Source organism: Cucumis melo, chromosome 4 (genome assembly GCF_025177605.1).
Source record: "Cucumis melo cultivar AY chromosome 4, USDA_Cmelo_AY_1.0, whole genome shotgun sequence".
NCBI classification, from domain to species: domain Eukaryota; kingdom Viridiplantae; phylum Streptophyta; class Magnoliopsida; order Cucurbitales; family Cucurbitaceae; genus Cucumis; species Cucumis melo.
The window spans coordinates 426,241-451,863 of record NC_066860.1 but is presented as its reverse complement, the minus strand read 5'-3'; the positions used below and the strand labels follow the sequence as shown (position 1 = coordinate 451,863).

Genomic DNA, 25,623 nt, shown 5'->3' with positions numbered 1-25,623 from the left:
TATATAAAACTACGTTTTTAGTCAATAAATTTTGAAGCCAATTTTTATTTGACATTTCAATTTTATCTTTGAGTTTCGAGTTTGATATCTACCTAAATGCCAAATTTTGTGACGTTATATCGTGTTTTTATCGTGTTATTTATTGATGTTCATGATACTTGTTTTTATATTCTTTTTTTTTTTTCCTGTTTGACAACCTTTGGAGCGTTTAACAAAAATACCAAAAATCTAAATATCAAAAAAATTAAAATTTAAATATATAAGTATACATATTATATATAATAAAAAAAAGAAAAAAGAAGATGATGTTGAAAGTTTAAGGGGGAAACTTAGTTAAGCTGGAAATCAATTCCAAAACTGATATTTCTTTTACCTAACAAATCGTAAAGAAAAACAATACCATATAGTTAACATGATATAACTCAATGATAATTGATATGTATTTTTTCTTTTGCATGCATTTTGATTAGATTAGATGTGAATTTCTTTCTCTTGAGATTAAATGTTCAAATATATCATCAATGACATATTCAAACAATGTTTTAGTTCATAATAGAAATAACATCCTTCTAAGCAATTTAGTATGTTAAGTCAAAATTTGGTTATGTGCTTTTACTTGCGCCACAAGAATCCATGTCTAAAAATTAGCTTTAAACCTAAAACTCACAAAATTTTGCAGTTTAAATGTTCAAATACATCAACAACCCAACAAAGGCATGTTGTTTTGTTTTGTTCAAACAAACTCACCTTTTTTCTTCAGGGCCTGGTTTGAACTCAAATGTTGTACCTAAGTTTCTATGTTGTAAACTTCTATGAAAACATGATGCCATTTTGTTAATATTTGAGCAAAGGTATGATTTCAATACCTTTGACTTTTTTGTTCAGACCGTGTTCGAGTGCTTCCAAAATGGAAGGGATGATAGAAGATATCTCCGAAGAATCAATTGAATCTAGTCTCAACCAAATGAAGGAAATCATTCAGATTGATTAGCTCCTCCTCCTCCTTTGCTTTCTTCGGCACTCGAAACAATCCGAACATGGTGGAATATTTCTACCTATGTTACTTGCTTGGAGCTTGCTGGGAGGTATTTTCAAGTCTTCCACTAGTATTTGGTGAAGCTTGTTATTTTCCTCCCTAAGCTCTTGAATAAGTTTCTGATGCATTATTACCTGCACGTACATGCAACAGAATAAGTCAAATCAACTTTACAAATCAAATGCGTTTTAGTGAGGAGGCTATAGCTAACGTAAACTCTTGATCCAAGAGATGTAAAAAGCAGTTATAGTGAAGATTAATTGGTCTTCACGTTTCATTTCTCAAATAATAACTTTTGGATGAGAATTTTGTTTACTTTTGCTAGGAACAAACAAATTCAAAATAGTTGATCTCGCTTCAGTTGAATGTTCTAAATTGCTGTGCGCATTTTAAGTGAAAGTACTGCCCACTTCTGTGTTTTTGTGTACAGATATTCCACAATCCTTTGTTATAATCTGAAGGATTATTTCCAATATTAAAATCCAACTTTCCACTATCAGATAACACGTCATTTCCATGATGCATCTCTAGAAGTTGGTTCAGGCAATTACAAAAACTTACCATTTGGAAGAGATGGTTCTCAAGCCGCAGCCGTCCAACCTACAATTCAAGAAACATCAATCAGGACACCATGAAAAATTAGTAGTCAGTTCAACCAACTCCATAATGAAATTTATAGGGTAAAGGGCAAGGGCTAGTGCCAAAAGAAAAATAAGATCAGGACTGCTGGTACGATGCTCAAGCTTGCATCCTTATCGTGCCATTACAAGACCAATGCATATGCAAGAAGTGTGTTTATGAGCAAAGCAAATCACACCAAACATTCATTGTTCTAATAGGAAAAATTTTCCCGAAGACCACATGTAAGAAAGAAAATTTGTGTTTAGAACCTGAAACCAAACATAAATTATCATACCTCATCCTTCAGTTCAGTATCTTCTCCTTTAAAAACAGGATTTTGCAAGAAACTGTCAATGACCTTTTCAGTTCGAGTTCCATATGATCTGCTCGATAGAGCATTTTGAAGAGTGGATCCCTTAGACATGTCTCGATATCCAGACAGATTTTCTAGGGCTGTTCCAGGCACTTCTTTTGCAATTTTTCTGATACTTGCAATAGGATGTTCATTCTCTGAAGCATTTGTCATGCTGCTCGCAGATTGTAGTGATACTGGTACGGCGCCTTGACTAATTGGAAGACTAGGATTATTTCCTAATTTTGTCATCACCTTCTCCATTGCTTGCTACCAGATTTGGGCATCAAGCTTCAAACACATGTATATAAGAAGCCATAATGGAAAAATATGATTGATAAGAGGTCCAGTACCTACCATCGCAGAAGAGTGAACTTGATGTAGAAATGAAGGCTTGATAGCCAGGCCTGACATTCAAGAAACGACATGTCAGTTAAACAACAGACTGAAATGAGTAAAAACTCAAAGACGACATAAATGGTAAACAGAAGATATTGTTGGACATACCAATACCAAAACCATGGCCAAAACCAACTCCACACCCAATGCCAGCTTGGATGTTCGTAGCTCCTAATTTCCTGAGCTAACATGTGACATTTAAGAGAATTTCAGTGGTCCACAATTTCAGATGGCAAATAAATAACACAAAGTGTTTAATGTTTAAAGAAAAATACAAGGATAAGACTCACAGAGTTATTTAAGTGCCTCGTTATGCCAGAAAACGCATCGGTTGCACCTCTTGTGGCACTCATTAATTCGTTCATGACAGGAATTGCACCTGAAAAAATGAATGTAAATTTCATATGTTCATATACTAGCAGCACTGCCCAGCAGACATGTTCATCGATCAAGGACCATGCAGATATCCACAACTTGCACATATTCAACACAATAAGGAAAAAAAAAAATTAATAATAATAAAGACTGAAAAATCTTATACATATCATGCAGACCAATTTAAAAGTGACACCAAGAGTATCATCTTTACCTGGAAATCCCTTGCTGGTCAGGCTAAATTGAGAATAACAACAATTTCAATCAAGAAACTGAAAATGCACAAAGTGGAAAGTGAAAATTGTTCAAAAACCAATTAATAAGGCCATTTGATTGCTACTTCTGAAAATTAGGTTGATAATATAAACTTAAAACTATTTTTCTTTAGCTTCACTTTGGCATTGAAAATTGTTTAGATTGGAAAGCAACGGAAAAGGACGTAAATATTATAATTTTAAATACAGAAAAATCAAGATAAAAAACATCATCAAACAGGCCCTAAGCTAAACCACTCAAAATCCAACAAACAAAACACAAAAAACCATACATGCAAAGCCTAAACCCGACAACAAAAAACAGCTAAATCTGACAAAAGATCAAAACACGAGCACCAAGATGCCTAAATTCAACCAAAACAGTGTCAATCAGTATCATAAGTTACCATTGAGTTTGAATTAAAACACATCATCAATTGGATACATTTACGGCTTTACTTAGTTCCAATCACAGCTAACCACTAACATTATGGGATAACCACCGACACACTAATAGAAACTCATTGGATTTTGATATTCTAGGTAGCTACTAGCGAGTTTGAATTTAAACACGACTCTTTTAAAAGAAATCCTCAGCTTCAAATGGTATTAATTCCAACATTTTTATATAAAAAAGATTCAGGTTAAACTTGATGAGATATAAATTTCAAATTAAACTTGAATCACCTAGTTAACCTAACTAACTACAAGAATACATTTATAACTACTTGCCGAGGGCCCAATTCTACAAAGTTGGGTAGAGTTCATATCCCACTGCTCTCACTCCTGACTTAAAAATAAGTATATAAACAACCTTCATATAATGATACCACTAGCGGCACGTTTCAGAAGTGATTTTAAAAATCACTTTTGTTAATCACTCTAGAACATAATTTTAAATAATCTAAAATCAAATTTAAGGTAAAAACATGGGGTTGAGAAGTGTAAAATCAAATATTAAATTGATTTTGAATGATTAAGTAGTGTTTGAAGTGATTTTAAACCGGAGAAAAGTGAGTTTTAACCCATTCAAAATACACACTAATCCATTTTCAAATTTCACACTAATCCATGGTCACCAAGATGAGCAGAACAGAAAACTTTCCATGATAAATCTAAATGAAATGAAATGAAAGCAGAAAATAACTCTTCTCAGCAGCTTATACTTGATCCGTCATTGGGAAAGACAAAGCTAATGAAAGAAACTGATAGAGACAAAAGAAGGACGACAAAGGAAGAAAAAGAATTTACCCATGTTTATGGGACGACAAAGGAAGAAAAAGAATTTACCCATGTTTATGGGGCGGCCAACGCCGATACCGACGCCACATCCGACGCCAAAGCCTGTAAAAATTTGACCCACCTTCAAAGTAAAGGGATTCTCTATTCGGATTCCACGAAATTGCCCTTTCTCAGAAATCACCGTACCCTTACTGCCTGAGACACTTGTAGCTTCCATTCTTCAACAACCCTTCAGTCTCTCGACTCTGCAAGTTTTCAAAGGTCTATCGGTTGGAAGATGAAAGCAAACATAGAGCTTCTTGCTATCTTTAATGGGCTTGTTCAGATGGGCCTTCTAACGCTACTTTTCCCACGTTTAACCACTCGGCCCACGATTTCTTTTGCAGTTTGGTTTAACAAAGATACCATTTTTCCTCTGTTTTCTCCCGGGAAAATTCCGTTTTCAAGCATGACACTTTTCATTCTCCACCACTTGTTTGCTTGGCCAATCGAGTTCTTATTCTCTATTAATCTGAAGAAGAAAAAATCCCTTTCATTCTTTTCTCGATTTCTTGTGGGGTTTGAATAACCCGTCGTAAAATCCCAAGTTCTAGATAAGAGTTTTCATGACTATGGCTTCTTCTTCATCGTCTGTGTTTCTCAAATCGCCTATTTCGCCATCTCCAGCTCTCCATTTCCATGGGGGAGAATTTCCCAAGAGCCAACCGTGGATTCGGGGTCGACCCAGAACAAAAATTGTGGTCAAAGCTCAAACAGAGGTCAGGAGGGAAGACATAGTTATAATTGGAGGGATTGCTGGTCTTGCTACTGCTCTGTCTCTTCACAGGTAGGATCTAATTTTACTACAATCTATATAGCTTAGAGTTTGAAGTGCAGATGGTTTTATTCTTGAGGCTTTGAAATTTCAGGCTTGGAGTTAGGTCATTGGTGCTTGAGCAAGCAGAATCACTTAGAACTGGTGGAACCTCATTGACCCTTTTCAAAAACGGGTGGCGTGTGTTGGATACAATTGGGGTTGGAAATGTTCTCAGGACCCAATTTCTTGAATTTCAAGGGTATGTTCTAGTTTTTCTTGGTGCAGATTTGTTGTATTTAATGCTCTATACATCTGTTGGTATGGAGATTAGCACATAGTTCAATAAGTGACCAAAGCAATAGTTTTAATTCAAATCATCTGGCTTTGATAAATGATACTATATTAAATCAGACTATAATGTTTGAAACTGATAGATCATGGTTCATAGTACATTTAACCAAGTCTGGACTGGGTTTTGCTTTTATTTTTATTTTTATTATTTTTTAATACGAGAACAACAACTTTCATCAGAAAATATAAATGCAAACGAAAAAAAAGCCCACAAAAGAAGGGAGTTTTCCAAGAAAAAGGACTCCAACCATGCAAAACAACACCTAAAGAATAGTTTCAAAAAGTCTTTGGAATCAAATCCTATGGAGGGCTTAGAACTCTAGAGTAGTGCATATACGAACTCTCTAACCTATTGATGCCATATTGTATTTTAAAAATATTTTCTCTAATAATATTTGTTTGCCTATGTCCATAGGCATAGCTAACACACTGTCATATATTTGTGTGTTAATCTTACATATATTTGTGTGCTAATCTTTACGCTTTACTATTGCTTAATTCTTGATTTCGTAACAAATTGTTTATATTACCAGCATTGCAGGATGGTAGTTAAGTCAGAAGAAGGAAAGCAGCTGCGCTCCTTCACGTTTAAGGACGAAGATGACAGGTACTCGGTTTTTCTATCTTTCCTGTTTGTGGAACTGAATCAGAAATTGGGTATATGCTAAACATCTTTTCCCTCCTAAGAAACGGTTTCATCACCTTAGTCTTGCTTTCATCTACGATTGCGAAGGGAATTTGAGACCGCTTTAACTCTATCAACCGTTTTTCGACAGCCAAGAGGTGCATGCCGTGGAGAGGAGAACACTGCTGGAAACTCTAGCCTCTCAGCTTCCCGCAGGAACGATTCAGTTTTCCTCTAAGCTTGAAGCCATTCAGAGAACTCATCAAGATGAAGTCAAGTTGGAACTTGTGGATGGGACACAGTTGATTGCAAAGGTAATTCAAACTTCAAACTTCAAGACAATTGTCTTAACCTTCTAGTTGTATCCCACTCTGTGATTCTTTAGTAAATTTAATCTTATTTTTTCACTCTGTTAAATAGATTGCCATTGGCTGCGATGGCGTTCGGTCTCCCGTGGCTCGATGGATGGGATTTTCAGAGCCAAAATACGTAGGGCATTGTGCTTTTCGTGGACTTGCATATTATCCCAATTGACAGCCACATGAGCCAAAAGTGAACTATGTCTACGGAAAAGGATTGCGAGCAGGTTATGTTCCAGTTTCTGCCACAAAAGTTTACTGGTTTATCTGCTACAATAGTTCATCTCCAGGTTTGCATTTCGCATTCCCATTTCCAAAGCTGGATTCATTGCACTTTCTAGCTGTTCATAATGACAGAATTTTCGGAACCACTCCAATCAACTTTTCTAAACTCGGACCAAACTTCGTGGTTTCTCTCATTGCAAAGACCAAAGATCACAAGTCCAGCTGTTTTAAAGCAGCAAGCAAAAGAACTAGTCAGAAACTGGCCATCTGATCTACTGAACATCATGGATGCAACCCCAGACGACACATTAATCCGAACACCCCTCGTAGACCGATGGCTTTGGCCTGCAGTCAGCCCGCCTGCTTCATCAGGGAGAGTGGTTCTTGTTGGAGACGCTTGGCATCCAATGACTCCAAATCTAGGACAAGGAGCCTGCTGTGCATTAGAAGATGCGGTGGTTCTAGCAAGAAAGCTCACCACTGCACTCAAGTCTGAGGCGGAAACGCCTTCTGTTGAAGAAGCTCTGAGATTGTATGGAACCGAAAGATGGCCTCGAGTCTTCCCGCTCACTATTCGAGCCAATGTGGTTGGATCAGCTCTGCAGTGGGCTAACCCAATTGTTTGTTCTGTGAGAAACAATGTTGTCATACCAAAACTGGTTAGGCTAGGACCTCTGCTAGAGCATACCAATTTTGAGTGTAATGCTTTATGAATAAATTTACAAGTATGTTGCTAGCATGTTACTCGATATATTATATGTATACAATTATACTTTTCAATGGAAATAAATCTATCAAATGTTTTTAGTCTCAGTCCTTCTTAGTTCTAATATGGCTTTATGACCTTTCTATTGGTAGAGGTAAATAAAAATTTGTAATCAATTGTGAATCCCAACATTTCTTGTAATCCCAACTTTGTTTTTGTTTTTTTCTGTTAACCTCCCACTATCTGTCTCTTTTCTTTCTCCTTCAAACTCTTTACTATTTTGCTCTTCATCTACCTTATGCAATTTTCTACGTCATGTATCCATAAATTTTGAAGAAGAAACATAAATGGTCATTTGCCCTTTTTTCCTCCTTCTACTTTGCTTCTCTCTCTTGCTTTTCTTTTACAAATTTTATCCTCATTGTACAAGAAATTTTTATCAAGAAACACAAAAATGTTTGTACTCAATTTTATTTGGTTGGCTCCTGTATTCAAAATGCTCTTGTCAGTGCCAAATCATTGTAATAGATTTACTCACAGATGCTATGAAACATTTGAGCTCAAATTTATATTTAAAACACTGTAACACAACCACCAACAATCGCAATGGCAATGGTGGGGTAATGTTGGTGGTCAATGACGACCATCCACAATAGGCCGTGAGCACTGGTTGGTGGTGCTTGATGACACAAGCATTATATATGTGAATGTGCAATTCTAAAGGTATATAACTTGCATAATCCAATGTAATCACAAGTTGTCATCAAAACCTAAATCAGGAAAGAAAAAAAGGGATCGAATGAAAAATCCCCCATATTAAAAGTAATCACAAATATGAACAACCCTTTCTCAGTTACATTGATTCATCAGTGCAAAAAAAGAATGTAGTGAAACAAACTAGTATAGACAAAATGTCGACAAGAGGAAGGCTTTGTCTCTCATAATGTGGATAATATTATGTTGTTAAATATATAACAAATCCAAGTTGTTCTTTTTTCTCTAGGACATAAGAAATAACGTAAAAAACCCAAAACATATGAAGCAAATGAGTTGAACAAGATACAAACTCATTATAACCTACAAAATTGCATTACAGAAACTACTGGATCTCCCCCCTTCAGGCTTTTCAAAGCAAATTTTTCCAGCCTAATTCATCTCATTAATCAGATCGTTGATGTCATCTTCTCTATTCCCAGCATCTCCACCATCCTTGTACGATGACTTTTTCCCTTGAAGGCAGCCCCCTCCTCCTGGCTTTTCAAGTTCAAAGGGCCATAAAAAGGAAATTACCTCCTTAAAATGAGGGCCAACATTAGCGATTTCATACACCATATCCTCCACGCACACGATGCCATGCTTGCCCAATGCCTGAAATTCTCGCACGCCATCAAATTAGTACAGTGAAACAGACTAATGACGCTAAAGTAGTCAAGATGGTTTTTCTAATACCTGTTCGATAATGTTGTTATCAGTCAGAGGAACTCTTTGTTTGTCTATCTTTGCGAATCCCTTCTTATATACGAGCTCCCTCACATTTTTAAGATTAGGGTATCTGAAATTCAGCTAAAATTTCAGTACAATCATGGACAACAAAAGAGTGAAATCTAATAAAGGAACTAATATAAGAAGCTTTATTGTCCCCTTACCCATATGTCACATATGGCTCCACCCTCTGTAGCTTCCCTAGAACACTCTCATTAGCCTTGGCAAAAACTGCGCTGAAAATTCTACTTAATCCAAGATTATATAAGATCTTCCTTGTCTTTGGATGCATGTCGTTCTTGCTGGAAAAATGTAAATGGAATTATTGATCTCAAGAAGTTACAAAAGAAAATGGTAAGGGGATGAAAGACAATGAGAAAACACTCTTACCACTGTATCCGGATTATAAAAATCAATTGTGATTTTGAGGGCACAATAGCAGATCTTTTTCTCTTTGTCCTGTGCTTCATTTTGACAAGGTCCAGTTCCTATATAACCAGGATTGTATGGAAGTAAAAAAAAGTCATCTTGAAGTTCAATTCCACCAGAAGATAATTAAACATATTTCACAACGAAATTCAAATTAGATGAGTTACCTTAGCACGATATTCTCTGACAAATTCCTCAGGTAGTTTAATAAAACCATCTTTGTTTTTCTTCGAACTAAGCTTCCTTAACTCCAACTGTTCCTTTCTTCTCAATGCCGCTGCTTCATTTACCTTTCTTTTCTTCAGTATAATCTCCGGTATATATGCAAGTGGCTTAGGATCCTCCTCTGCCATAGCCATAGTAACTCACCTATAGACAAAAAGGGAAAAAAAAAATTAGAAGCCTCATGTCGGGTTCTTTTTCTTTCCGTCACCATTGCCATTATTTTCAATCACCACTGCCACTATTTCCAGTGGCCAACAAAAGGTAATTCATATAAACGTGTAAATTCCAGCAAGCACTCCACCACAACCAACAATAATTTATATAAATATGTTTCAAAGTACAGTAAATAGCCAAGAATTTATATAACTATGTAATTTAAATTTCAAAGTTGAAAAAAGACAAACCTGTTAGCAGTTAAAAGTGAAATCGGAAGCCAAAAGAATGAGAAGAGGGACGAAGCGTATCGTTGATGGACGAAGAGATCGGAAGCCGTAACGAGAAGACGAACTAACGACGGTGAAGACGAAGGTGAGGCGAGTGACGTAGTGACGAAGCCGAAACGAGAAGACAGTGAGGACTAGAGCGGAGAAGACTGGTGATGAAGGAGAAGACAAAGCATCGAAGAGGAGGTTACCAAAGGAGAAGAGAAAGCGTGACGAAGGAGAAGACGTAGGAGAAGACGAAGGAGGTAGCGAGTGACACGGCCTTGAAATGAAAACCTAAACCTCTTTATATTTTATTAAAAAATAATATAATATAATATAATATAATATTATATTATATTTAATATATTATATTATATAATTCGGGTTGGATTGGGTTGACCCGAATTTTTCAATCTCCAACTCGAGACCCAACCCAACCCGAAATTTTTGATATATTTCAACCCAACCCATATTATATGGGTTGGGTGGTCCGGGTTTTCGGGTTCGTCGAGTTGTTCTTACACTCTTATAAGAAAGTTTTGAAAAAACCGATAGAAATGCAGGAATTGATAGAATATGTAGGCAGAGATGCGAGACATGGGGTGGCCAACAAGCGGGTGGAGGAGGGAATGAGAGAATGAGACACAGAGGACAAAAACATTTAAATCGAAAGAGAAATAATAAGGACGGATAGAGAACTCACGAACAGTGTGGAGCGACTGGATATAGGCAGTGGAACAGAGAAAGAAGCGTCGCCGAGGGAAAGTGAAAGAGAGAAGGAATTGAAGGCAAACATAAAACACTAATTTCTTTAAAATAAGCCCTTGAGTCAAACTCACTAAATTCCATAAAAAGTAGGATAAACTAAAATTTGAGAAATATCTTTTTTTTTTCTTTCCTTCTTTAATTTATCTCGTTTTTTCTTTCCCTATAGTTTAAAGTTTGTTCAAAAAAGAAAAATAAATAGTTTAAAGTTTAATCAAATTTAAATTTTTTACTCTGAACAACCAAATAACGAAAAAAAATTGTATTATGAACTAAATAACAGTTTAAAAAAAAAAACAATACTAATTTTTTCAAGATTTTTGTATTTGTTTAATTTGAGTGATTTGGATAGTCAAATCTTTTTTCAAGATTTTTGTTATACACGATTTTAAACAACCAAATAGCTATTTAAAGAAACAAAAAACAAATTTTTATATTTGGTACATGATCTTAAATCGACTATGAAAAGAAAAAAAATTGCCACCCTTTTTCATTTTCTTATATGGCGGCCCGTAAATGTTTTGTCGAATATTTATTAAAATTTGCCTTTAGTTTATTGATTGTTTTATTTAAAGAAAATTATTACTTTTTTTATTTTATTATATATTTTGGAAAAATGTTAACCTATTACATATGTGTAGGTAAATATGTGTCTATACAACGTAAACATATGTATCTATATATGTACATATTTATCTATATAATGTAAACATATGTATCTATATAACGTAAACATATGTATCTATATATGTACGTCCACATGTACATATATATGTTTGCATATACATACATACACAAGACGAGCTAACGACGACAAAGACAAAGGTGAGGCGAGTGACGTAGTGACGAAGCCGAAACGAGAAGACGAGTGGGGACTAGAGCGGCGAAGACAGGTGATGAAGGAGAAGACAAAGCATCGAAGAGGAGGGTAGCAAAGGAGAAGACAAAGCGTGAGACGAAGGAGAAGACGTTGGTAGCGAAGAGCGAGTGAGGTGTTTGTAATGAAAACCTAAAAATTATCTTTTATTAAAAAATAATATAATATAATATAATATAAAATTAATATATATATATATATAATATTAATTCGGATTGGGTTGGGTTGACCCAAAATTTTCAACTCCCAACCCGAAATTTTTGATATTTTTCAATCCAACCCAACCCGCATTTTAAACTAACCCATATGGGTTGGGTAGTTCGGGTTTTCGGGTTGGTCGGATTGTTCTTACACCCTATAAGAAAGTTTTGAAAAAATCGGTAGAAATGCAGGAATTGATAGAAATACAGGCACAGATGCGAGAGGTGGGACGGCCAACAAGCAAGCAGAGGAGGGAATGAGAGAATGAGACGCATAGGACAAAGAGATTTAAATCGAAAAAAGAAATAATAAGAAGGGGTAGAGAACTCATGGGCAGCGTGGAGCGGCTTGATATAGACAGTGGAACGGAGAAAGAAGCGCCGGCAAAGGAAAAGTGAAAGAGTGAAAGGAAGTGAATGCAAACGTCAAACCCTAGTATCAGTGAAATTAGCCCTTTGGGTCAAACTCACTAAATTCCATAAAAAGTACAATAAACTAAAAATTGAGAAATATCTTTTTTTTCTTCTTCTTTTCTTTCCTTCTTTAATTTACCTTGTTTTTCTTTTCCTATAGTTTAAAGTTTGTTTGTTCAAAAAAGAAAAATAAATAGTTTAAAGTTTGTTCAAATTTAATATCTATCTATCTCAATTTTAGTTTTTGAAATTTCAATAAATATTAAAATTAGTCCATACTTTGGACTTTTTAAAAAATATAACAAAACGATCAAACACAAAAAGTCAACACGCCTAATATATTCGTAATATATTTGGTGTACACGTTTAGATTTAGATTTAGCTATATGATTTTTTTTTAAATATATTGTACTTTGAATAACCAAATAACAGGAAAAAAATGGTACTCTCAACAACCAAATAAGAGTTTGAAAAAAATATAATTTCAAAATAAAACCGTACGAATTTTTTCAAGATTTTTGTATTTGTTTAATTTGCTTACATGTACATAATTATTTTGGTAGCCAAATCTAAACTAGTTTTTTTCAACATTTTTGTACTTGTTTATAATTTGGTTACACACAATTTTGAACAACCGAATAATGATTTTAAAAAAAAATAGATTTTTTATATTTAGTACATGATCTTAAATCGACTATGAAAAAAAAAAAAGAATGGTCATGCTTTTTCATTTTCTTATATTCCATAAATGTTTTGTCGGATATTTATTAAATTTTGCCTTTAATTTATTAATTATTTTTCTTTTATTATAGATTTTGGAACGATGTTAACCTATTACATATGTACATGTGTGTGTAGGCACATATGTGTGTCTGTACATATGTATCTATATAATGTAAACATATGTATCTATATATGTACGTACACATGTACATATACATGGTTACATACACAAACACACATATATATATATATAAAATGTAAAGTAAGACATTGAAGAGAAGAAAGAACCTACCTATGAAAAAAAAAAGAGAACTCAAATGATTGAAAAAACACTTTTTATATACCTATAGGAGGTTAGAAGTTACAACTAAGAGATTATATTTTTCAATTTTAATTTAACATTTTCATCTCTCAATAGGGAATTCGACGATCGTTCTTGAGTCTTTTCAAAATTGTTGATAAAATTTTATGAGTTGTGTTTCAGCTTTCTTGAGATTTTTTTACTAGAAGATCAACCATTATTAAACTTGCATTGCTCAAATGGGAAGGCATTGGATTCACGGAAAAAGTTTACGCAATAGTCGTTGGGATTTAAGGATCTCATTGAGTTTAACCAAATTATGCTTGTCTAGATAAGTTGATGCATCATCAAAATTTCAAATAACCTTCTAGTGATAAGCACCTACGGCATTCAATGAATGCAAAGCTAGAGGTCTTTGTAGAATTATTGCAAACACTCACAAAAAATCTAACTTAGCTCAAACTTAAAATCCATGATGGAAACTTCTTATACCATAAAACAATTCACTCCAAAATTAGTATAATCAAAACTAATCTAAATAAATTGATTTAAACATGAATTTCTAAAGCAAGATTTTAAATAAACGACAACACCAAAAGAATTATAAGGACAAGCTTTTAAATATCATTAATATGAGTTTTGAAGAGAATTGCAAGTCATTTTAAAGGTCAAATGGTTCCCATGAAAATTCAAAAGTCATTTAAATACAATTGAATGCAAATTTTAGAAAACAACACATAGGAACCTGAAATTTAGTTGCATACTAAATTAGAAGTCAAAATGTTTTAAATAACTTAGCATATCTTTCCATGTAATGCACGCTTGACAACGTTTTCTACACAAAATGTACGCTTTCTTTTTATGTCAACTACGTCATCTTCCAAACTATTAAGTGTTTTTAAATGTTGTTTTCATTCCATTTCTCTTTTAACTCATTGAACTAACATCTATACTATATATAAAAGCCCCTATATAGAAAAAAATTTTCTCCCTATTTTGTCCTTTCTTTATAACTATTTTCATTATTAGTTTGATGAGTAATATAACTATTTTCATTATTAGTTTGATGGGTAATTTTCTTATTTTAAATCAAATGTATTTTTTAGTTTTTCTTTCTTTTATCATTATCCTTTTAATTGAATTCTATTAATAAAAATGATTTCCAATTACTCATTATCATTAAATGTAATCAAAATTTAGAATTTGAAATGTCTTTTTATCTATTTACTTCTAAAAAGAAAATAACTATAAAATTTATGACTTTACCTTTAATTTATAATTAACATTGGTTTCAAAACTTTTGAAATTTTAGCAGTTTTGCAATGGAGTCTTCTTAACGACATTTTCTGAAACTTATCTTCTATTGGTTTCTTTTCCACACATCTCAATCGCTCTCAAAATTCATTTTTTTAATTTAAAGAATGATAGGAACGTTTTTTTATTTCTTCATCTACACTTTTTCCTTTAGCAAATTCTTTTTGCCTCGTTATGCCGGAAAACACATCGGTTGCACCTCTTGTGGCACTCATTAATTCGTTCATGACAGGAATTGCACCTGAAAAAATGAATGTAAATTTCATATGTTCATATACTAGCAGCACTGCCCAGCAGACATGTTCATCAATCAAGGACCATGCAGATATCCACAACTTGCACATATTCAACACGATAAGGAAAAAATAATAATAATAAAGACTGAAAAATCTTATACATATCATGCAGACCAATTTAAAAGTGTCACCAAGAGTATCATCTTTACCTGGAAATCCCTTGCTGGTCAGGTTAAATTGAGAATAACAACAATTTCAATCAAGAAACTGAAAATGCACAAAGTGGAAAGTGAAAATTGTTCAAAAACCAATTAATAAGGCCATTTGATTGCTACTTCATTTTTAGTTTTCTACTTCTGGAAATTAGGTTGATAATATAAACTTAAACTATTTTTCTTTAGCTTCACTTTGGCATTGAAAATTGTTTAGATTGGAAAGCAACGGAAAAGGACGTAAATATTATAATTTTAAATACAGAAAAATCAAGATAAAAAACATCATCAAACAGGCCCTAAGCTAAACCACTCAAAATCCAACAAACAAAACACAAAAAACCATACATGCAAAGCCTAAACCCGACAACAAAAAACAGCTAAATCTGACAAAAGATCAAAACACGAGCACCAAGATGCCTAAATTCAACCAAAACAGTGTCAATCAGTATCATAAGTTACCATTGAGTTTGAATTAAAACACAGTATCAATTGGATACCTTTACTTAATTCCACTCACAGCTAACCACTAACTTTATGAGATAACCACTGAGCCTACACACTAATAGAAACTCATATGATTTTAATATTCTAGGTAGCTACTAGCGAGTTTGAATTTAAACACGACTCTTTTAAAAGAAAACCTCAGCTTCAAATGGTATTAATTCCAACATTTTTATATAAAAAAAATTCAGGTTAAACTTGATGAGATATAAATTTCAAATTAAACTTGAATCACCTAGGTAACCTAACTAATTACAAGAATACATTTAGAACTACTTGACGAGGACCCAATTCAACAAAGATGGGCAGACTTCATATCCCACTGCTCTCGCTCCTGACTTAAAAATAAGTATACAAACAACCTCCATATAATGATACCACTACCGACACGTTTTAGAAGTGATTTTGAAAGGGTTAAAATCACTTTTCTTAATCACTCTATAACATAATTTCAAATTTGTAAAAAAATGGGGTTTAGAAGTATAAAATCAAATATCAAACTGATTTTAAAATATTAAGCAGCGTTTGAAAGTGATTTTAAACAGGACAACAGCTAGTTAACCCATTCAAAATACATAATCTCGTTCATCTTCCTATTAGATAAAGAAGAACGTTCCAACGGACATGCCTTTTCAAATTTCACTCTAATCCATTGTCACCAAGATGAGCAGAACAGAAAACTTTTCACGAGACATCTAAATGAAATGAAAGCAGAGAATAATTCTTCTCAGCAGCTTATACTTGATCCGTCATTGGGAAAGAGAAAGCTAATGAAAGAAACTGGTAGAGACAAAAGAAGGTCGACAATGGAAGAAAAAGAATTTACCCATGTTTATGGGGCGGCCAACGCCGATACCGACGCCACATCCGACGCCGAAGCCTGTAAAAATTTGACCAACCTTCAAAGTAAAGGGATTCTCTATTCGGATTCCCCGAAACTGCCCTTTCTCAGAAATCACTGTACCCTTACTTCCTGAGACACTTGTAGCTTCCATTTTTCAACAACCCTCAATCTCTCGACTCAGCAAGTCTTCAAAGGTCTATCGGTTGGAAGATGAAAGCAAACATAGAACTTCTCGCTATCTTTAATGGGCTTGTTCAGTTGGGCCTTCTAACGCTTCTTTTCCCACGTTCAACCGCTCGGCCCACGAATTTTTTTTGCAGTTTGGTTTAACAAAGCTACCATTTTTCCTCTGTTTTTTCCCGGGAAAACTCCGTTTTCAAGCATGACACTTTTCATTCTCCACCACTTGTTTGCTTGGCCACTCGAGTTCTTATTCTCTATTAATCTGGAAGAAAAAGAAAATCTCTCTCATTCTTTTCTCGATTTTTAATTTCTTGTGAGGTTTGGATAACCTGTCGTAAAATCCCAAGTTCTAGATAAGAGTTTTCATGACTATGGCTTCTTCTTCATCCTCTGTGTTCCTCAAATCTCCGATTTCGCCATCTCCAGCTCTCCATTTCCATGGGGGAGAATTTCCCAAGAGCCAACCGTGGATTCGGGGTCGACCCAGGACAAAAAGTGTAGTCAAAGCTCAAACAGAGGTCAGGAGGGAAGACATAGTTATAATTGGAGGAGGGATTGCTGGTCTTGCTACTGCTCTATCTCTTCACAGGTAGGATCTAATTTTACTAAAATCTATATTGCTTAGAGTTTAAGTGCAGATGGTTTTATTCTTGAGGCTTTGAAATTTCAGGCTTGGAGTTAGGTCATTGGTGCTTGAGCAAGCAGAATCACTTAGAACTGGTGGAACCTCATTGACCCTTTTCAAAAATGGATGGCGTGTGCTGGATGCAATTGGGGTTGGAAATGTTCTCAGGACTCAATTTCTTGAACTACAAGGGTATTTTCTAGTTTTTCTTGGTGCAGATTTGTTGTATTTAGTGCTTTATACATCTGTTGGTATGGAGATTAGCACATAGTTCATTAAGTGACCAAAGCAATAATTTCAATTCAAATCATCTGGCTTTGATAAATGATACTATATTAAATCATCGTTAAGACTCTAATGTTTGAAACTGATAGATCATAGTTCGTAGTACATTTAACTAAGACTGGACTGGGTTTTGTTTTTATTTGTTTTTTTCTTTTTTAATACGAGAACAACAACATTCATATATATGCAAATAGAAAAAACAAGCCCACAAAAGAAGGGAGTTTTCCAAGAAAAAGGACTCCAACTATGCGAAACAAGCCTAGAGAATAGTTTCAAAAGGTCTTTGAAATCAATTCCTACACAGAAACTTGAAAGTGAACGATGGACGAAATCTCAAAAACACCTTGCTATTGCTTAATTGTTGATTTCGTAACAAATTGTTTATATACCAGCATTGCAGGATGGTAGTTAAGTCAGAAGAAGGAAAGCAGCTGCGCTCCTTCACGTTTAAGGACGAAGATGAGAGGTACTCAGTTTTTCTATCTTTCCTGTTTGTGGAACTGAATCAGAAATTGGGTATATGCTAAACATCTTTTCCCTCCTAAGAAACGGTTTCATCATCTTAGTCTTGCTTTCACCTACGATTGTGAAGGGAATTTGAGACCGCTTTAACTCTATCAACCATTTTTCGACAGCCAAGAGGTACGTGCAGTGGAGAGGAGAACACTGCTGGAAACTCTAGCCTCTCAGCTTCCAGCAGGAACGATTCAGTTTTCCTCTAAGCTTGAAGCCATTCAGAGAACTCATCAAGATGAAGTCAAGTTGGAACTTGTGGATGGGACACAGTTGACTGCAAAGGTAATTCAAACTTCAAATTTCAAGAGAATTGACTAAACCTTCTAGTTGTATCCCACTTTGTGATTCTTTAGTAAATTTAAACTTATTTTTTTCACTCTCTGTCAAATAGATTGTCATTGGCTGCGATGGCGTTCGATCTCCCGTGGCTCGATGGATGGGATTTTCAGAGCCAAAATATGTAGGGCATTGTGCTTTTCGTGGACTTGCATATTATCCCAATGGACAACCACATGAGCCAAAAGTGAACTATATCTATGGAAAAGGATTGCGAGCAGGTTATGTTCCAGTTTCTGCCACAAAAGTTTACTGGTTTATCTGCTACAATAGTCCATCTCCAGGTTTGCACTTCGCATTCCCATTTCCAAAGCTGGATTCATTGCACTTTCCAGCTGATCATAATGACAGAATTTTCGGAACCACTCAATGAGATCGACTTATCCAAACTCCGACCAAACTTGGTGGTTTCTCTAATTGCAGGACCAAAGATCACAGATCCAGCTGTTTTAAAGCAGCAAGCAAAAGAACTAGTCAGAAACTGGCCATCTGATCTACTGAACATCATGGATGCAACCCCAGACGACACATTAATCCGAACACCCCTCGTAGACCGATGGCTTTGGCCTGCAGTCAGCCCGCCTGCTTCATCAGGGAGAGTGGTTCTTGTTGGAGACGCTTGGCATCCAATGACTCCAAATCTAGGACAAGGAGCCTGCTGTGCATTAGAAGATGCGGTGGTTCTAGCAAGAAAGCTCACCACTGCACTCAAGTCTGAGGCGGAAACGCCTTCTGTTGAAGAAGCTCTGAGATTGTATGGAACCGAAAGATGGCCTCGAGTCTTCCCGCTCACTATTCGAGCCAATGTGGTTGGATCAGCTCTGCAGTGGGCTAACCCAATTGTTTGTTCTGTGAGAAACAATGTTGTCATACCAAAACTGGTTAGGCTAGGACCTCTGCTAGAGCATACCAATTTTGAGTGTAATGCTTTATGAATAAATTTACAAGTATGTTGCTAGCATGTTACTCGATATATTATATGTATACAATTATACTTTTCAATGGAAATAAATCTATCAAATGTTTTTAGTCTCAGTCCTTCTTAGTTCTAATATGGCTTTATGACCTTTCTATTGGTAGAGGTAAATAAAAATTTGTAATCAATTGTGAATCCCAACATTTCTTGTAATCCCAACTTTGTTTTTGTTTTTTTCTGTTAACCTCCCACTATCTGTCTCTTTTCTTTCTCCTTCAAACTCTTTACTATTTTGCTCTTCATCTACCTTATGCAATTTTCTACGTCATGTATCCATAAATTTTGAAGAAGAAACATAAATGGTCATTTGCCCTTTTTTCCTCCTTCTACTTTGCTTCTCTCTCTTGCTTTTCTTTTACAAATTTTATCCTCATTGTACAAGAAATTTTTATCAAGAAACACAAAAATGTTTGTACTCAATTTTATTTGGTTGGCTCCTGTATTCAAAATGCTCTTGTCAGTGCCAAATCATTGTAATAGATTTACTCACAGATGCTATGAAACATTTGAGCTCAAATTTATATTTAAAACACTGTAACACAACCACCAACAATCGCAATGGCAATGGTGGGGTAATGTTGGTGGTCAATGACGACCATCCACAATAGGCCGTGAGCACTGGTTGGTGGTGCTTGATGACACAAGCATTATATATGTGAATGTGCAATTCTAAAGGTATATAACTTGCATAATCCAATGTAATCACAAGTTGTCATCAAAACCTAAATCAGGAAAGAAAAAAAGGGATCGAATGAAAAATCCCCCATATTAAAAGTAATCACAAATATGAACAACCCTTTCTCAGTTACATTGATTCATCAGTGCAAAAAAAGAATGTAGTGAAACAAACTAGTATAGACAAAATGTCGACAAGAGGAAGGCTTTGTCTCTCATAATGTGGATAATATTATGTTGTTAAATATATAACAAATCCAAGTTGTTCTTTTTTCTCTAGGACATAAGAAATAACGTAAAAAACCCAAAACATATGAAGCAAATGAGTTGAACAAGATACAAACTCATTATAACCTACAAAATTGCATTACAGAAACTACTGGATCTCCCCCCTTCAGGCTTTTCAAAGCAAATTTTTCCAGCCTAATTCATCTCATTAATCAGATCGTTGATGTCATCTTCTCTATTCCCAGCATCTCCACCATCCTTGTACGATGACTTTTTCCCTTGAAGGCAGCCCCCTCCTCCTGGCTTTTCAAGTTCAAAGGGCCATAAAAAGGAAATTACCTCCTTAAAATGAGGGCCAACATTAGCGATTTCATACACCATATCCTCCACGCACACGATGCCATGCTTGCCCAATGCCTGAAATTCTCGCACGCCATCAAATTAGTACAGTGAAACAGACTAATGACGCTAAAGTAGTCAAGATGGTTTTTCTAATACCTGTTCGATAATGTTGTTATCAGTCAGAGGAACTCTTTGTTTGTCTATCTTTGCGAATCCCTTCTTATATACGAGCTCCCTCACATTTTTAAGATTAGGGTATCTGAAATTCAGCTAAAATTTCAGTACAATCATGGACAACAAAAGAGTGAAATCTAATAAAGGAACGAATATAAGAAGCTTTATTGTCCCCTTACCCATATGTCACATATGGCTCCACCCTCTGTAGCTTCCCTAGAACACTCTCATTAGCCTTGGCAAAAACTGCGCTGAAAATTCTACTTAATCCAAGATTATATAAGATCTTCCTTGTCTTTGGATGCATGTCGTTCTTGCTGGAAAAATGTAAATGGAATTATTGATCTCAAGAAGTTACAAAAGAAAATGGTAAGGGGATGAAAGACAATGAGAAAACACTCTTACCCCTGTATCCGAATTATAAAAATCAATTGTGATTTTGAGGGCACAATAGCAGATCTTTTTCTCTTTGTCCTGTGCTTCATTTTGACAAGGTCCAGTTCCTATATAACCAGGATTGTATGGAAGTAAAAAAAGTCATCTTGAAGTTCAATTCCACCAGAAGATAATTAAACATATTTCACAACGAAATTCAAATTAGATGAGTTACCTTAGCACGATATTCTCTGACAAATTCCTCAGGTAGTTTAATAAAACCATCTTTGTTTTTCTTCGAACTAAGCTTCCTTAACTCCAACTGTTCCTTTCTTCTCAATGCCGCTGCTTCATTTACCTTTCTTTTCTTCAGTATAATCTCCGGTATATATGCAAGTGGCTTAGGATCCTCCTCTGCCATAGCCATAGTAATTCACCTATAGACAAAAAAGGGAAAAAAAATTAGAAGCCTCACGTCGGGTTCTTTTTCTTTCCGTCACCATTGCCATTATTTTCAATCACCACTGCCACTATTTCCAGTGGCCAACAAAAGGTAATTCATATAAACGTGTAAATTCCAGCAAGCACTCCACCACAACCAACAATAATTTATATAAATATGTTTCAAAGTACAGTAAATAGCCAAGAATTTATATAACTATGTAATTTAAATTTCAAAGTTGAAAAAAGACAAACCTGTTAGCAGTTAAAAGTGAAATCGGAAGCCAAAAGAATGAGAAGAGGGACGAAGCGTATCGTTGATGGACGAAGAGATCGGAAGCCGAAACGAGAGGTGGGGCAGAGATGCGAGTGGTGGGGCGGCCAACAAGCGAGCGGAGGGGGGAATGAGAGAATGAGAAGGACAAAGAGATTTAAACCGAAAAAAACAAATAATAAGGAGGGTAGATAACTCGGGCGGCGTGGAGCGGGGAAAGAACGGCCGGCAAGGGAAAGTGAAAGTGAAAGAGAGAAGGAAAACCCTAATTTCTTTAAAATAAGTGTTTGAGCCAAACTCACTAAATTACATAAAAAGTACAATAAACTAAAAATTGAGAAATATCTTCTTTTTTTTTTCCTTCTTTAATTTATCTCGTTTTTCTTTCCCTATAGTTTAAAGTTGGTTTCAAAAAAGAAAAATAAATAGTTTAAAGTTTATTCAAATTTAAAATCTATCTATCTTTTTTAAATTTCAATAAATATTAAAATTAGTCCATATTTGGGTCTTTAAAAAATATAAAAAAATGTGTCCAACAAGAACACACCTAATATATTTAGTGGGCTTAGATTTGGCTATAGAATTTTCTTTTTAAATTTTTGTACTCTAAACAACCATATAACCAAAAAAATTTATATTCTAATCAACTAAATAACAGTTTAAAAAAAACAATACTAATTTTTTCAAGATTTTTTGTATTTGTTTAATTTGAGTGATTTGAATAGTCAAATCTTTTTTCAAGATTTTTGTTACACACGATTTTAAACAACCAAATAACAATTTAAAGAAACAAAAAACAAATTTTTATATTTGGTACATGATCTTAAATTGACTATGAAAAGAAAAAAAATTTGAACACCCTTTTTCATTTTCGTACATGGCGCCCGTAAATGTTTTGTGTATTTATTAAAATTTGCCTTTAGTTTATTGATTGTTTTATTTAAAGAAAATTATTACTTTTTTTTCTTTTATTATAGATTTTGGAAAAATGTTAACCTATTACATATGTACATATGTGTGTAGGTACATATGTGTGTTTGTACAAATGTGTCTATATAATGTAAACATATGTATGTATATATGTACATATTTATCTATATAATGTAAACATATGTATGTATATATGTACATATTTATCTATATAATGTAAACATATGTATGTGTATATGTACATATTTATCTATATAATGTAAACATATGTATCTATATAACGTAAACATATGTATCTATATATGTACGTCCACAGGTACATATATATGTTTACATATACATACATACACAAGACGAACTAACGACCGCGGAGATGAAGGTGAGGCGAGTGACGTAGTGACGAAGCCGAAACGAGAAGACGAGTGAGGACTAGAGCGGCGAAGACAAGTGATGAAGGAGAAGACAAAGCATCGAAGAGGAGGGTAGCAAAGGAGAAGACGAAGTGTGAGACGAAGGAGAAGACGAAGGACCGAAGGTAGCGAAGAGCAAGTGAGAGCGTCGCAATTGGTGTTTGAAATGAAAACCTAAAAATCTTTATCTTTTATTAAAAAATAATATAATATAAATATATATATATATATATATATATAATATTATATTAATTCGGATTGGGTTGGGTTGACTCAAATTTTTCAACTCCCAACCCCAGACCCAACCCAACCCAAAATTTTTGATATTTTTCAACCCAACCCAACCCATATTATATGGGTTGAGTAGTCCAATCATTCAATCAACAACCACTGCAATTATTTCCAGTAAGCATTCAATTAACAACCATAATTCATATAAATATGTAATTTCCAAACTTCAAATACAACAAACCTGTTACAATAGAAGTCGATTGGTTTAAAGTTTGAAAGTCGAACGGGGACTGAAGCTAAACGTCGAACGAGGATTGAAGCTGGGAAGTTGGAAACTAAAGATGGGGACTGAAGGAAGACAATTAACGATTCAGATTGGGTTGAAGTTTGAACGCCGAATGGGGACTGAAGCTAAACACCGAACGGGGACTGAAGTAGAGGAGTCGGACTGAAGTGTGAGACGAAGGAAGCAATTAGTGATTCAAATTGGGTTGAAGTTTGAACGTCGAACGGGGGCTGAAGTTAAACGTCGAACGGGTCAAGGACTGAAGCTGGGGAGTCGGGAACTAAAGATGGGGACTGAAGCTGAACGTGAACGAGGATAAAGCAGAAGATGGGGAGTCGGCAACTGAGGCTGAACGACGGTCGCAAGTTTGCACTTTGAAGAGCTTCAGCAAATGAAAAGAAAACCTAGAAATCGGTCTTTTATTAAAAAAATAATATAATATAAAGTATATATATATATATATATATTATATTAATTCGGGTTGGGTTTGGTTGACCCGAATTTATTATAGATTTTGGAAAAATGTTAACCTATTACATATGTACATATGTGTAGGTATATATGTACATATGTCTGTAAGTACGTATGTGTGTTTGTACATATGTGTCTATATAACGTAAACATATGTATGTACATATGTACATATTTATCTATATAATGTAAACATATGTATCTATATATGTACGTACACATGTACATATATATACATGTACGAGGCTAAACGACGGCCGCAAGCTTGCACTTTGAAGAGCTTCAGCAAATAAAAAGAAAACCTAGAGATTGGTATTTATTAAATATTAATTCGGGTTGGGTTGGGTTGACCCAAAATTTTTAACCCCAACCCGAGACCCAACCCAACTCGAAAATTTAAAAATTTTGACCCAACCAAACCCACATTTTAAACTAACTAAACCCAACCCAATATATGGGTTGGGTAGTCCGGGTTGATCGGGTTATTCTTACACCCTAATATTTTCAACCTACCCAACCCGAATTGAGTTTTCAACCCAATCCGACCCAACCCATAAAATATGGGTTGAGTTGGGTTGTCGGGTTCTTTTTCTTTCGATTACCATTGCCATTATTTTCAATTATCACTATCCAGTGGCCAACAAAAGATCAAATATGTAATTCATATAAACATGTAATTTCTAGCTAGCACTCCACAACAAGAATTTATATAAATATGTTTCAAAGTACACTAAATAGCCAAGAATTTATATAAATATGTAATTTAAATTTCAAAGTTGAAAAAAGACAAACCTGTTAGAAGTTAAAAGTGAAATCGAAAGCCAAAAGTTTGTTTTTTCTTACCCTATAGTTTAAAGTTTGTTTGAAAAATAAATAGTTTAAAGTTTATTCAAATTTAAGATATATCAATCTTAATTTTAGTTTTTAAATTTCAATAAATATTAAAATTAGTCCGTATTTGGATCTTTAAAAAATATAAAATAAATGTATCCCTCAACAACAAGCTTAATATATTTAGTGGACTTAGATTTGGTTATAGGATTTTCTTTTTAAATTTTTGTACTTTGAACAACCAAATATGGAAAAAAAAATTGTATTGTGAACAACTAAACGACAGTTAAAAAAAAAAATACTAATTTTTTCAAGATTTTTTGTATTTGTTTAATTTGAGTGATTTGGATAGTCAAATTTTTTTTCAAGATTTTTTTGTTACACACGATTTTAAACAACCAAATTTTAATTCGACTATAAAAAGAAAAAAAAAATGGCCACGCTTTTTCATTTCTTATATGGCGGCTCGTAAATGTTTTGTCGAATATTTATTAAAATTTGCCTTTAGTTTATTGATTGTTTTATTTAAAGAAAATTATTACTTTTTTTCTTTTATTATAGATTTTGGAAAAATGTTAACCTATTTATCTATATAATGTATACATATGTATCTATATATGTACGTATACATGTACATATATATACATACGTACATATATACACAAGAGGGTTTAGGGTTTAGGATTCTCTTTTGCCATAACCATAGTAACTCACCTATAGACAAAAAGGAAAAAAAAAATTA

At 34.4% G+C, this 25,623-nt stretch overlaps 4 protein-coding genes and 1 pseudogene across 16 annotated transcripts; 2 read left to right on the top strand and 3 right to left on the bottom strand.

Moving 5' to 3' along the window:
- Window positions 1-634: 634 nt before the first annotated feature.
- Window positions 635-16,574, bottom strand: LOC103503467 (uncharacterized). Of its 9 annotated transcripts, none has more exons than XM_051083454.1 (7): window positions 16,275-16,574; window positions 2,699-2,787; window positions 2,517-2,587; window positions 2,367-2,416; window positions 1,953-2,275; window positions 1,598-1,636; window positions 635-1,170 (listed from the first exon to the last, which is right to left on the bottom strand). In XM_051083454.1, the coding sequence occupies exons 1-7, from the start codon at window positions 16,441-16,443 to the stop codon at window positions 988-990; spliced, it is 924 nt and encodes a 307-aa protein (XP_050939411.1). In that variant the 5' UTR covers window positions 16,444-16,574; the 3' UTR covers window positions 635-987. The 9 variants fall into 9 exon arrangements, with proteins under 9 accessions (XP_050939411.1, XP_050939409.1, XP_050939412.1 ...); XM_051083452.1 differs by having other exon boundaries at window positions 1,953-2,279; window positions 2,517-2,592; window positions 16,275-16,562; XM_051083455.1 differs by lacking the exon at window positions 16,275-16,574 and adding an exon at window positions 14,738-14,917.
- Window positions 4,825-7,448, top strand: LOC103503469 (monooxygenase 2-like; annotated as a pseudogene).
- Window positions 5,188-19,272, top strand: LOC103503470 (monooxygenase 2-like). 3 transcript variants are annotated; one of them, XM_051083445.1, is made up of 6 exons: window positions 16,682-17,064; window positions 17,146-17,292; window positions 17,786-17,851; window positions 18,021-18,183; window positions 18,293-18,521; window positions 18,661-19,272. In XM_051083445.1, exons 1-6 carry the CDS (start codon window positions 16,841-16,843, stop codon window positions 19,170-19,172), a joined length of 1,341 nt encoding a protein of 446 aa, XP_050939402.1. In that variant the 5' UTR covers window positions 16,682-16,840; the 3' UTR covers window positions 19,173-19,272. The 3 variants fall into 3 exon arrangements, with proteins under 3 accessions (XP_050939405.1, XP_050939402.1, XP_050939404.1); XM_051083448.1 differs by lacking the exons at window positions 16,682-17,064; window positions 17,146-17,292 and adding an exon at window positions 5,188-5,334 and having other exon boundaries at window positions 17,778-17,851; XM_051083447.1 differs by lacking the exon at window positions 16,682-17,064 and having other exon boundaries at window positions 17,778-17,851.
- Window positions 8,256-23,976, bottom strand: LOC103503275 (60S ribosomal protein L7-1). Of its 3 annotated transcripts, none has more exons than XM_051083459.1 (6): window positions 23,535-23,976; window positions 9,420-9,621; window positions 9,214-9,311; window positions 8,988-9,125; window positions 8,791-8,893; window positions 8,256-8,709 (listed from the first exon to the last, which is right to left on the bottom strand). In XM_051083459.1, the coding sequence occupies exons 2-6, from the start codon at window positions 9,609-9,611 to the stop codon at window positions 8,488-8,490; spliced, it is 753 nt and encodes a 250-aa protein (XP_050939416.1). In that variant the 5' UTR covers window positions 9,612-9,621; window positions 23,535-23,976; the 3' UTR covers window positions 8,256-8,487. The 3 variants fall into 3 exon arrangements, with proteins under 3 accessions (XP_050939416.1, XP_050939415.1, XP_050939414.1); XM_051083458.1 differs by lacking the exon at window positions 23,535-23,976 and adding an exon at window positions 21,704-21,853; XM_051083457.1 differs by lacking the exon at window positions 23,535-23,976 and adding an exon at window positions 9,882-10,189.
- LOC127149006 (60S ribosomal protein L7-1-like) lies at window positions 20,080-21,853 on the bottom strand. The gene is made up of 6 exons (XM_051083456.1): window positions 21,704-21,853; window positions 21,243-21,444; window positions 21,038-21,135; window positions 20,812-20,949; window positions 20,615-20,717; window positions 20,080-20,533 (listed from the first exon to the last, which is right to left on the bottom strand). The coding sequence occupies exons 2-6, from the start codon at window positions 21,432-21,434 to the stop codon at window positions 20,312-20,314; spliced, it is 753 nt and encodes a 250-aa protein (XP_050939413.1). The 5' UTR covers window positions 21,435-21,444; window positions 21,704-21,853; the 3' UTR covers window positions 20,080-20,311.
- Window positions 23,977-25,623: the final 1,647 nt, after the last annotated feature.